A 13842-nucleotide genomic window follows, 5' to 3' on the forward strand; every position below is an offset into this window, starting at 1 on the left:
GCCCTGACCGGGAATCGAACCAGTGACCTCTTGGTGTATGGGTCGATGCTCAACCACTGAGCCTCACCAGCCAGCCTGTAGGATATTACTTAAAGGATTAAATTTACAGAATAATTCACAGACATCATGTACATTTCCATGTAAAATACTTCAACACTAAGATGGTAAAATATTTCAAAAATATGAAAAAAGAGACTTTCAGTAAATAAAAAAATTATTTTGTAATCTGAAATATTGCCAAAATTTACAATGCACTCCTTCCTTGAGAATATCAGGAACATTTTATTTCCAGCATCAAAATCATTTTTATAAGTACAGAAGCAGAAGAAATACTGAAAGATGAAGGGAAGAAAGGCTATAAACAAAGGAAAACAAAAATGATTGTTTACTAAGAATTGCAAATGCTCATTTTCTACACACACCACAGAGTTCCTTTCTCTGTTCCTCAGAGTTTGTGTAATTTTCAGGGACAAGATAGTAGAGAGTTCATGCTTTTAGTTTATCAAAATAAACCCCAGTGTTCCTTCTCCCAGTCCTCAGTGAAAGCTGAGACTTGACTCATCTGTATGAAAAAAGAAAGGGAGGGACGGAGGGAAGAAGGAAGGGAGAGAGAGCAAAGGGAAGTGGTGAGTCTGCCTGCCCTTTGAATTGCTTTATGCTAAAATGCCCTCCCGAGGGATGGGTCCTGTGCGTCACAGGTTTGTGTGTGCCAGGGATGTAAGCAGTCATATAAACGGAGCCACGACCGCCATGCCCGAGGAACTAACTGCCTTGTTCGTCTTGAGCCCCGAATCTTTGGAATATTAAAACTGGGCAAAATAACCTTTGGACTGGACCTAGAGCAACATTATGTCCTGAAAATCTGTTTGCAAAGATAACAAGAAAGCAATTATTATGACTACTAGACTGAAAATTTAAAAACGTTCTTTAGAATTAAGATCACAGTGTTATGTTATCTGCACCAATAGAAATGCCTTCCTTCTGTTGATGTAATTGTTTCCCTTCTCTTTCTCATAAATGCCCATTGCTTTGTCTCCTAATTGGAACACTATTTGGGCTTCGGTCTGAATCAGTGGGTCCCAAATAGCTATTCTTATGGATCCCAGCAACGGCTTGTTGCCTCTCTCTTTGAAAGGCCTTTTTAAAATTTTTAGGTTGACAGAACAGTCGAGGATTAGGTCGGCTGAGACTCCTGCTGCCCGTCTGGCAGAGCGAGCAACTTGTAATAACAAACACACACCAGACTTGGATGAATTACCCTCCCCACAACCTGCAGGCCTGTTGGGGTCATTCAGTTCTTCAAACAGTCCCGTTTCTATGATCTCTTCCTGCCACGCTACGGGGACAGCACCTGTTGCAAATCTGTGGAAGAATTTCTTATCTTTATCCTCAAGTTCGACTCCTCAAACTTCCGAGAAATCTTCAATGTCATTGATGTCTTTGGCGTAAACCACCAAAGGGTCTGGCACATATGAGGGTTCAACTAGGCCTGCTTCCAGGCGAGGGAAGTGGATGGTTTTGAAGAAAGGGTGTTTCCTGGGATCATCAGACTTTTCTCTGTGATGAAAGGAGATGGTCAGTAACAAAGCAAAACAGGAAACCTGCTAACAATACAAAGGGGGTAGCATTTTTTTCTGTAACACATTTTTTTAAAATCCTCACTCAAGGACATTTTTGCATTTATCTTCAGATAGAGTGGGAGGGAGAAAGGGAGGAAGAGAGAGAGAGAAACATCGATGTGAGAGAGACACATCGACTGGTTGCCACCCACGCGACCCAACGGGGGCCAAGGAAAAACTGCAACCGAGGTACATGCCCTTAGCAGGAACTGAACCCGGGTCTCTCCGGTCCGCGGGCCGACTCTCCAACCGCTGAGCCAAATTGGCCAGGGCTGTAACACATTTTAATTGAGAAGACAATATAATGACATAAAGAATAATTTAGCCCTGGCTGGTTTGGCTCAGCGGTTAGAGCGTTGGCCTGCGGTCCAGAGACTCAGGTTCGGTTCCCGCTAAGGGCATGTACCTCGGTTGCAGTTTGTCCCCGGCCCTGGTTGGGTCATGCGGTGGCAGCCACTAGATGTGTTCCTTTCACATCAATGTTTCTCTCTCTCTCTCTCTCCCTCCCACTCTATCTGAACAGAAAATAAAAAAAATAAATAAATAAGAATAATTTAGGAAAATAATAACTTTAAAAACCACTCACAATTCCACCCTATGCAGACAGTAGCTTTTTCATTGTTTGCAGACAGCTTCCACATGTAGGTGTGATTTTTCAAGAGTCTAGCAGTTGACACGACTTTTATTCTTGGTGTTTCCATGAAACGCCAGCAAAAATCAGTGGGGCCAGATCCTGCTTGCCTGCACTTCTGGTCCTTGTCTCTTGCTCTGCGCTTCCGGGTCACATAGAGCAAGGTAATAGGTCTCTTTGTACATGAGCACCACTCAACATTTTAATAGACTACACTCAGATCTCACTCTTCATATGACATGATTTCTAGGAGACCACCTACCTTCCCTAACTGGCACAATCATCTTTAAAGACTTTAAAAAAATCTATCAGTAATTTTTAATCACATGAATGAGTATACATTTGGTTCTCAAGACTATGGTTGTTAGCAAATCTTCCTTCCTTGTGTTAAAAATTATTCCAGCATTTGCCTCAGAATAAGGGGGGAAAATGTATGTTCCCGTTGTGTAATCTCTTGTTTATTTACCTATTGTTGTGTAACAAATGGCCTCAACATTTAGTGGCTTAAAACAACAAACATTAATTATCTCACAGTTTCTGTGGGTCAAGAATGTAGACATGGCTTAACGGGGTGCGTCTGGCTCACGGTCTCCTGTGAGGTTGCAGTAAAGCTGTTGGTCAGGGCTGTGGTCTCATCTGCATGTTCACCTGGGGTTGGGGGTGGATCTCCTTCTAAGCTCATTCACATAAATATTGGAAAGCCTCCATTCCTCATTAAGTCAGCTTCCCCATAGTGCTGCCTTATAAAATTGTCACTGGTTTCCCCGAGGGCACATGATCAGAGGGAGAGAGAGAATGAACAAGTGGGGGTGGGAAGACAGAGTCCAAGAGAGAAGGCACAGTCTTTTTATTATCTATTCTTGAAAATGACATCTCATCACTTCTGCCATATTCTATTTCTTAGAAACAAATTAGTAAGTCCAGCCCACCCTAAGAAAAGGGAAGATGCCAGGAGGTGGGGATCTTTGGGGACCACGTTATTGGTGGCCTACTACATACTTTCCTTGGTTCCTCTTAAGTCCACGTTTTAAACAAATAAAAAGGGGGCTGTTTTGTGGCATCAGATTCAAATGATTTAAAAATTTTTCCTTTTATATGAATAGATATGCTGGTCTAAGAAATGTCTTCCTTTTGGAAGAAGTCAATTTCTGCCATAAATCAACCTTAATAAAAATTAATCACATTCATGATCTTTCCTCTTACATTTTTTTTTTCATTCCAGTTGTGAAAAGCTTTTAGCAAAAGGATTAAGGACTTCCCCATACATGCTGTTAGAGACTCCCCACCACATCGTATGACTGAAGCAGACTCTGCCCAGTAAGATGACTAGAGTCTAAACACAATAATGCCATTACTATGCATAGTGACAATAACTAACATTTACTCAGAGCCTACTTCCAGCTAACACAACTTAAGTTAAACCCTTACTTATGTTATCACACTTTACTACCACAACCTTGTCACTTTTTAAATTGTATTTTTACCTCTCTGAACATCTGCATTCATAAATAGCTGTGCATCTGAGAAAGCAAGGAAATTTGGTGAATCTTTCAAAAGAAAATTTGTAATAAAATGTTATTATGAAAAAGAGACATTCATTTGGAGGTATCTGATGTCCACCCATTCTCCAGACTGTTCTGTGATTCCGGCTTAGCCCTGTCCAGGAAGTCCATGGATTTTCCCCATTATAACCCGACTGAAAAGACAGATATGGAAAGCTGCATCCTGAGATACTACAAGGTTTCTCTTATCTTCCAAAGGCCATCAAGTCTACATCAATTGAAAGAAAGGAAAATACAGGTTTGCCATCTACTAGAAATACTGCCCAATGTCTGTGTGGTTTATATCCTGTAGAGTAAGAGCCTTGAGGAAGGGTAACTTAGATAAACTGAAGCTTCAAGGATATATATACATATATATAAAGTTAGATTTATTGAAGTATAATTTACACAACAATACCCGACATTTTAGGGTATCAGATAGATTGGGCGGTGGGGTGGGTTTCAGATCGATTTTATTTATTTATTTATTTTTTATCTTTATTGTAGAATGTATTACAGATGTTCCTCATTTTTCCCCCATGGACCTCCTCCTCCCCATTCCCACCCCCCTCCCGCCTTTTCCCACACTCTTGTCTGTGTCCATTGGTTATGCATATAAGTTCTTTGGTTTATTTCTTCCCACCCCCAACCCCCTTCTCTTTGAGGTTTGTCAGTCTAGCAACCAATTTGTTCTTCTTAATCCCTTCACTTTTTTCACCTATTCCCCCAAACCCCCTCCCATCTGGCAACCAACAAAATGTTCTCTGTATCTATGAGAATGCTTCTGTTCTGCCTGTTCATTTTGTTTGTAGATTCAATTGTCAATAGATATGTATTCATTGCCATTTTGTTTGTTCATATATTTTATCTTTTTCTTCAAAAAGAACCTTCAACATTTCATATAATAACGGTTTGGTGGTGATGAACTCCTTTAACTTTTTCTTGTCTGGGAAAGTCTTTATATGGCCATTGATTCTAAATGACAGCTTTCAGGATAGAGTAATCTTGGTTGTAGGTTCTTGCTTTTTATCACTCTGAATATTTCTTGCCACTTTCTTCTGGCCTGCTAAGTTTCTTTTGAGAAATCAGCTGACAGCCTTATGGGAACTCCCTTGTAGGTTACTAACTGCTTTTCTCTTGCTGCTTTTAAGATTCTCTCTTTGTCTTGAACCTTTTGCATTTTGATTATGTGTCTTGGTGTGGGCCTCTTGGGGTTTATCTTGTTTGGGACTCTCTGTGTTTCCTGGACTTGTATGTCTGTTTCCTTCACCAAGTTAGGGAAGTTTTCTGCCATTATGGTTTCAAACAGGTTTTCAATTCTTGTTCTCTCTCTTCTCCTTCCGGCACCCCCAAGATGTGAATGTTGGCACATTTGAAGTTGTCCCAGAGGCTCCTTACACTATCCTCATTTTTTTGGCTTCTTTTTTCTTTTTGCTGTTCTGATTGGGTATTTTTTGCTTCCTTGTATTCCAAATCGATGGTTTGCTTCTTGTCTTTACCTACTCTACTATTGAATCTGTGTAAATTATTCTTTATTTCAGTTAGTGCCTCCTTTGTTTCTGACTGTGCATCCTTCATTTCTGACTGATCCTTAATGCTCTTGAGGCCCTCACTAAGTTCATTGAGCATCCTTATAAGCAGTATTTTGAACTCAGCATCTGTTAGGTTGCTTATCTCCATTTCGCTTAGTTCTTTTCCTGGAGTTTTCTTCTGTTCTTTCATTTGGGACCTGTTTCTTTGTCTCCTCATTTTGGCTGCCTCTCTGTGTTTGTTTCTGTGTATTACTTAACAAGAGCTATGGGGCTAGCTGAGACCAGATGCTGCTTGTTTGAAAAAATTTAGGAAAACCTGAAGCAGGATCCAACACAGGCCAATCCTATTATTAAGCAACTGGTAACAGCTTGGGTGGGCCTGAAAGTTGGGTGGGGCAGGGCGGGGCCTCAGGGACTCACCAGGGCGGAACTACCAGTGTGAGACAGGTTGCTGGAGTCCCAGATATGGCAGCTGTCTGCCGCCCCAGGGAAGGGCTCACCAAAGGAACAAAGGCCTCTGACAGCACGTTTGTCCCAGAGAAAGCCCCCTCTCCAGCCCTTGCTCCAATGCCAAACAGCTCAGTTCTTCCCTGTATGCCTCTGGCACCCCTCAAGCTGCCTCCCCTCCAAGCTTAGAGGAAGTGAGTTCGATTAGTCCGTGCGTGGGCCCTTTAAGAGGAGCTGCTTGGGGCTCCAGTTGCCTCAGCCTCCCTGAGCCTCAGTTCTCGCTGGTTTTTCCAGCCAGAAGTGATGGGGATTCTCTTCCTGGCACTGGAACCCTGAGCGGGGCGCCTGGTGTGGGACGGGGACCCCCTCAGTCCTCAGGAAAGACCTTCCCAGCCAAGGTGTCCTCCTGATTTTTATCCGCCACACGTGGGTGTGGGACCAGCCTGTCTGCCTTCGCCCTCCTACCAGTCTTGTTGTGGCTGCTGCTTTAATTCCGTAGTTGTAGGACTTCCATTCAGCTTGATTTCAGGCAGTTTTGAATGATGGTTGTTCTGTAGTTTAGTTGTAACTTTGATGTTCAGATAAATTTTAAATGTGGCAGAACAAGGCTAGAGCTAGAATTCCATCCAAGTAGATCAGGAATAAACCCCAGGCCTGTGGGTCTCAAAGAGAACAAAGGAGTTGGAATGGGTCCAGGTGCCATGAGCAGCTGTTTGTTGGCCACTGGCAGGCACGAACACACTGTCCCAGAGATCAAGAGGGTACCTTTAACTCAATGAGCAGCTTTAACTTGGATAAACCCAGATGGCCTGGGCTTGTCCGTCAGAATGGCTGAATGAAGCCCTTTTGCAATGAGTCACACAAGACCATTTTGAGGCTTTCTTTATGCTCTTCAACACCCCCAACTAGATGCCCCTGGAAGGCAGGGCTCATGACTTGTGTGTATGGAGGAGAGACTATTCCATAATGTGACCACTGCCTGACTACCACCGGATCCGCCAGCTAGATCCTGGCTGGAACAGAGATTGCCTCTCGAAACTTCCCTCAGAGACTGTCTGATGGACCCTCCCCTAGGCCCAAGGTGGGCTGCTGGTTCCTTGAACAGACTGTTGCCCAGCCCCAAGCAAGTATGTTAGTCATTTTCCCCTCGTCAGTTCCCCATCCATCCTGCCCTGATCTATGTAATCCCTTATCACCTGCCCCGTGGATGTCCATGGTATCTTGCCACCACCCAAGACATGCCTCCTACGTAAGTTCCTTTAATAAACTCTTGACACAATGTTAGAATTGTTGGCCTCTTTCTGGGTCTGTGGGCCCAGGAAATTTACATAACAATGCCCTTCTCCAAATAATGTCTGTGGTTGCTGCTGCTAACAATAGAAGACCAGGCTTTCCAACCTCTATTTCTTTTACTCTGCATCCAGGCCACCACAGAGCTGACCACTTTGATCTTTTGCACCAGTGACTCTCACCTCAGATCTGTACTTAGAAATGGCATGGAGATGATTTCACTCTTGAATCTTGCCCTGGGTGCTTTGTGCAGGGCTCTTTTGGCCCATCTCCTCTTGGACCAAGAGGAGAGGTTACTGATGGAAGCAGCATCTTTTGTAATAGCCAAACTGGCAGCTGCATGAAGACTTCTCCTGTTTGTTGGAGTGGAATATATTTCTGAGATCAACAGGGACTCTTGTGTTACTGATCCCCCACACGGAGATTACAATGGATTTTCTTATACCATCCAATGAAGACAAGATACCAGCTGCCCAAACTCGAGGACCACACTATGGGGTCTGGTCTGCCAAGAACAGTGGGTATTGGCCTGAAATGGTGTGTTGGAGAAGCACTGCAGTCAGACATATGCATGGGTATTTGCTCTTGTTCTGCTGCATTGATTGATCAGAATAAAACCTGCAAAATACTGTCCTGGCTGGTGTGCTCATTGGTTAGAGAATCGGCCCAAGCACTGAAGGGTCTTGGGTTTGATTCCCGGTCAAGGGCACGTGCCTGGGTGGCAGGTTTGATCCCTGGCCCCGGTCAGGGCACGTGCGATCACTCTCTCTCTCTCTCTTTCTCTCTCTCTCTCCCTTTCTTTCACCCTCTCTAAAAATCAATGGAAAAAATATCCTTGGTGAAGATAAACAACAAAAAAAACCTGCAAAATGCTTAAGTGGTCTTCACCTTTGATTTTATTGGAAAACACCATGGTTGACCCTATCTGGAACCCCTAAGAGATGCTCAGAAAAGCTTTGCTTTCTCTGCAAAATTAACTCACAGACCCATAAAGGCAAAGGAGGAGAGCCACACCAGCCAGGGCAGTCCCATCTAATGAAGAACACTCACTTGTTAGTTCGGTTATCTGTCGTGTTTCAAAAGTTATTACAAATGAATTTTGTTTCACTGTTAAAAGTATCAGGGTAAAAATAAAACGCTTGCCTCCATAGTCAAGCATTTTGAGCTCAGGCAGCGTTGTTCTCCATTGGCACTACTTGGACGGTTCAGAGTAATTGGGCTGCCTAAGTTCCGGTCTCATGTTGAAAATCAGTCACCTAACTTTGTGGTTGTAACTTTCATATTTGTATGTATTTTTAGATTTTGAAGATTCAATCCAAGTGAGTTAAGCCATTGAAGCTCACAGGTTGGTCAAACTATCTGATTATCTCCCTTAGAACAAATTAATAATACAGGTATCCCCTGTTTTTCGAAAGTTTGAGTTACATGACTTCACTTTCTTTTAAAATGTTTTTTTTATTGATTTTTAGAGAGAAGAAGGGAGAGGGAGAGAGAGAAACATTGATCCGCTGCAAGCACGCCCCCTACTGGGGATGGAGCCCACAACCTAGGCCTGTGCCCTGACCCAAACCAGTGACCTTTTGGTGCACGGCACAACACCCAACCAACCGTCCAGGGCAGCACCACTGCACTTCTACGAAAGACCTACATTAGCACCTGTTTTCACTCACTGAAAGAAATCTGAAGAGGATTTTCGCTTTTATGAAAAAAGGCAAAAAGCCAAAATAGGGTTTAGTGTTTGTTTTGCAGCAGCCATTGTAGAGGCAGGATGCACCCCAAGCAGCGAGAAGGGCCCCACCAAACTCCTTCCCCAGGAACTACACTCAGCTTCTCAGCATCAAGCCGCCAGAGTTTTTAACTGTGTCTGTGAGCATCTCTGCTTTGTCTCCACTTATTTTGTGCATCTGTTAGCAAGAGGTGTCCTATCAGAAAAGCCAAAGAGAGCTCGTAAAGGTGTTATGCTAGCATAAGACTGGGCGTGATTAAGTGTATTTGGTACGGTTTGATTGGTTATTTGGGGGGGGGGGGGTCTGGGGATGTTAAAAAATGCTTCCAAATAAATTAATGGCATTTGCTTCTGTGCTTTACTCCATTTCAGCTGTACTTTTGGACAGCGGGGGAAACCTGTAATTGCTTTCACTTATTGAATGATTCCTAACATACATCATATCTCACTTTACATTCATTATATCTAAACCTTAAAATATCCCATGGTATTAGCTAGGGTTCTCAAGAGAAGCAGAACCAATGGGATGTTGAAGGTTCCAGAATGCACCACAGTGGCACAAAAGTTATTCTTAGCAGAGGGCATTTGAGGGTCAGTGGATGCGTATCTGCATAAAAGTAGAGCCTCTCAAAAAACTCACTTGTGAATCATCTCTCCGGGAATTTCAGGGAAGACTGACTGACTTATCACCAGTGACAGAAATTAGCAGTATTGTCCCAAAACCATCGTATCTGCCATCTATTCTCCTAAGGGCCCATTTATTTTTCCTAAGAAGCGTTTGTTCTCCCCGGTGCCCTCCCCACCTCCTCCAGTGCTAAGATGTCCTTTGTTTGCTACCGATCCTTGTCCTCCTCCCCTTCGCAATTAAGGCGGGATATAAGCCCCCAATTCTAACCACCTCCTGGTCACATTTTTGTGTGAACTGGGTATGCACATGAATAAAAATCTGCCTTTCCCTAGTTTAATTTGCAGGTCTCCATTCTTGAACCTAAGAGGGTAGAGAAACTTCTTTTGTTCTCCCTGATGATGGGTTCACGCTGTCGTGGAGGCTTGGCTAGTCCAGACTCTTTAGGGTAGATTATTAGGCTGGAGTCCCAGGGAAGAGCTGCAGTTCAAGTCCAAAGTGGTTTTCTAGGAGAATTCTCTTTTCCAAGGAATGCCAGTCTTTTTTTTTTTTTATCCTCACCTGAGGACATTTTTCCATTTTTTGTTCAGATAGAATGGGAGGGAGAAAGAGAGAGAGAGAGAGAGAAACATCAATGTGAAAGGAACACATCGAGTGGCTGCCACCCGCATAACCCAACCAGGGCTGAGGACAAACTGCAACCGAGGTACGTGCCCTTAGTGGGAACCACACCCAGGACTCTCTGGACTGCAGGCCGACACTAACCGCTGAGCCAAACTGGCCAGGGCTGCCAGTCTGTTTTTTTATTAAGGCTCTTTGAACTAATTGGATGAGGCCCATCCACATTATGAAGAACAATCTACTGTACTGACAGCCTACTGAGTTATATGTTAATCTCATTAAAATACCTGCACAAAAACATCTTTTTTTTTATCCTCACCCGAGGACATTTTTCCATTTTTTGTTCCGATAGAGTGAGAGGGAGAGAGAGGAAGAGAGAGAGAGAGAGAAACATCGATGTGAAAGGGACACATCGAGTGGCTGCCACCTGCACGACTCCAACGAGGGCTGGGGACAAACTGCAACCGAGGTAGGTGCCTAGGTGCCCTTAGCAGGAACCGAACCCAGGTCTCTCTGGACCACAGGCCGACGCTCCCAAACAGGCCAGGGCTTTTGTTTTTGTTTTTGTTTTTTTATCCTCACCCGAGGATTTTTTTTTTTTTTTTGCATTTATCTTCAGATAGAGCGGGAGGGGGAGAGAAAGGGAGAGAGAGAAACATCGATGTGAGAGAGACACATCGACTGGTTGCCACCCACACGACTCCAACCAGGGCTGGGGACAAACTGCAACCGAGGTACATGCCCTTAACGAGAACTGAACCGGGGACCCTCTGGTCCACGGGCCGATGATCTAACTGCTGAGCCAAACCGGCCAGGGCTCACAAAAACATCTTGATCAACTGTCTGTGTACTGTGGCCTAGTCAAGTTGATATTAAGATTAACTATTATACCTACCCACCCATCCCACCTCCTGCCCATTTTTATTTTATTTTGAGCTTTAATTTTTGAATAGATAATTTTCTCACGTGGCTCAAAATTTTAAAAATAATGGGGTTTTGTATTAAAAGTCCTCATTTGCATCCCTGTCACCAGCCTGAAATTTCTCTTCGTTAGAGGTGACCAATCCTATATGTTCCTTGAAGACTCCTCTCAAAATAGTCTATGCAACTATTTGAATAATATATTTTCTTCTTCTTCTTTTTTTAAATCCTCACCCGAGAATATTTTTTCTTTATCTTCAGATAGAGAGGGAGTGAGGGAGAGAGAGAGAAAGAAACATCGATTGAGAGAGACACATCGACTGGTTGCCTCCTGCACTACCCCAACCAGGCCAGGGATTAACTGCAACCAAGGTACATGCCCTTGATCAGAACTGAACATATGACTCTTTGGTCCATGGGTCGATGCTCTAACTGCTAAGCCAAACTGGCCAGGGCTCTTCTTTTTTTATGTATGCTGTTTTGCATCTTCAATTTTCACTTCAAATGGTGTTTGAGAGTATCAGAAATACTTAACCATATAATAAGCAAATAATAATAGGACAATAATAACGTTACTTAATCCCAAGGCTTTGTCATTAATCCAAAGTAGTCTCCAAATCCCTGTGGACAATGCTGACTTCACTAATCATCTCTATTAGATGGTAGTTGACCTGCTTCCTAAGCGTTGCTCTGGTTTCTTAGCCAAGAAAAGTCTGCAAATATCTTTTCTTCTGTGAAGTTATCATATTGAAATCTAAACTCTTCTTTCAGGGTTCTTTGCTTTAAATCCTCTTTACTGACTTTTTCCTTGTAATCCTTGAATGGTGTTCATAAATACTGCATCCCATTACAAACCAGTCCACAGGATAGGAATAACTCACTTTTTCCATTAGGATTTCAGGAGCCATATAACCATTGGTTCCAGCCTGTGAAACCAAAACAAAACAAAACAACACTAATGTGAGTCTACCAGACATTGCTGATTGTTTATCCAATATCCATTCTCCTTTTCTTTCCTTGTTAAGGGAACCCTAATTTATTTGGTGTGGCATTGTGTCAAACCTGGATGTAAGAGAGAAACATCAATCGGTTGCCTCCTGCACTTTCCCCACCTCGGGACCAAACCCAAAACCCGGGGCCTGTGCCCTGACTGGGAATTGAACCCAACACCCTTTGGTCCACAGGATGATGCTCCACCCAACCGAGTCACACTGGCCAGGACTGCCTCTGTTTTAAATCACAGATAATAGGAAATTAGATGCATGATTCTTTTCAGATTGTAAGGTTGAGTACTTTATTGCAAATTTTGAATGTTCACATAATGTTATCTAGTCTGTGATGTTTCTTACTCTATTTGCTATGCACTGATATTAACATCACACATCTTGGTCTGTCTCTGCATTAATAAATTAACAGTCATTTTAATCTAGAAAATCCCACATGTTCTTTCAACGTGCATACCATATATTGTAGGCACACTTCTATGACAATATATACCAAATGACCACTGGGCTTAATAGATATATATATTTAATATTTAATATATATTTTAATTTATATTGGTAAAATACACAGAACATAAAATTTTCCAGCTTAATAATAATAATTATTACTATTATTACTTTTTTGTTAATCCTCACCTGAGGATATTTTTCCATTGATTTTTAGATAGAGTGGAAGGGAGGGAGGGAGGGAGGGAGGGAGAAAGAGAGAGAGAAACATTGATGTGAGAGAGACACATCAATTGGTTGCCTCCCCCATGGCCCTTGACCTTGACGAGGGATTAAACCTGAAACCCAGGTTCATCCCTTTGACCAGGAATCAAACTTGAAACCCTTCAATCCTTGGGCCAACACTCTAACCGTTGAACCATCTTAATCATTTCTAAATGTGTAGTTCAACACCACTGTGCAACGAATCTCCAGAACTCTTTTCATCTTGCAAAACTGAAACTCTAGTACCCATTAAACAGCCATTCCTCAGCCCCTTGCAACTACCCTGCTACTTTCTGTCTCTATGAATTTTAATACTCTAGGTACCTTATATAACTGGAATCAGGCAGTATTTGTCTTTTTGTGACCGTGTGTGATTTTAATACATTCATTCATTCATTCATTCAACAAATATTTAATGCCTACCTACAACATACCTTGTAATGATAAAGTATATATGTACATAATAATGTTTTCCTCCAAACTAAGTTGCTTTGGGTTAAACTATAATGTGTAAACCTCTACAGCAATAAAAAATGCAAACAAGAAACACCTTAAAATATCAATAATCTTACATCAGAGCAGTAAGACTTAGAGCAATAGAAAATTAGATGTATCCACTGTTCCTGTCCTTCAACCAGGCTACTTAACTTTGGAGTGTGTACCTCAAAGAAATGACCCAGAAGAAAGAAAAAGGGATCTATTTCTAGATTTTCTTAGCTCCATTATTCATAATGGTCACAAGCTGGAAACACCCACAATGCCCATCAATAAAGACAATAGACCAGAATCTAGTGTTAATACCAAGAAATGTATATATGTAATGGTTTCACATACTGATTATTCATATGCATTTCAGTACATGAAAAAGGTTGGAAAGCCTTTTAGTATTCATTATGTGATTTTTCCCCCAATTGCTTAAGCATATGTTTTCTATATGCACAGTGTATGTAATGCCTTAGTAATATTAAATTTCTAATAATTTTTACATATATAACAGGAAAACAGTTAAATTACTCAAGCACTAATGAGGAGTAATTGACTTGTGCAAGAAAATTCTGGAAGTGACTGGGGACTGCCAGGCTGGGCATGAGTCAGCACGGCACTGCTGTTTTCACAGAAGCAGTGTGTGCAACGTGTAATTTGGGTGACCATATATTCCGGTTTGCCTGGGACA

The 13842-nt window shown here is 42.3% G+C and overlaps 1 protein-coding gene across 1 annotated transcript in view; it reads right to left on the reverse strand.

Annotated features, from left to right (window-relative positions):
* Positions 1-947: 947 nt before the first annotated feature.
* GRK7 (G protein-coupled receptor kinase 7) overlaps positions 948-13842 on the reverse strand; it is a 34017-nt gene continuing 21122 nt past the window's right edge. Inside the window, 4 exon segments of the mRNA XM_036267464.1 lie at positions 948-1557; positions 11625-11679; positions 11682-11783; positions 11786-11879. Of these exon segments, the coding sequence (XP_036123357.1) occupies positions 948-1557; positions 11625-11679; positions 11682-11783; positions 11786-11879 (861 nt within the window).

This window comes from Molossus molossus, unplaced genomic scaffold, assembly GCF_014108415.1.
Source record: "Molossus molossus isolate mMolMol1 unplaced genomic scaffold, mMolMol1.p scaffold_m16_p_18, whole genome shotgun sequence".
Classification (NCBI taxonomy): Eukaryota; Metazoa; Chordata; class Mammalia; order Chiroptera; family Molossidae; genus Molossus; species Molossus molossus.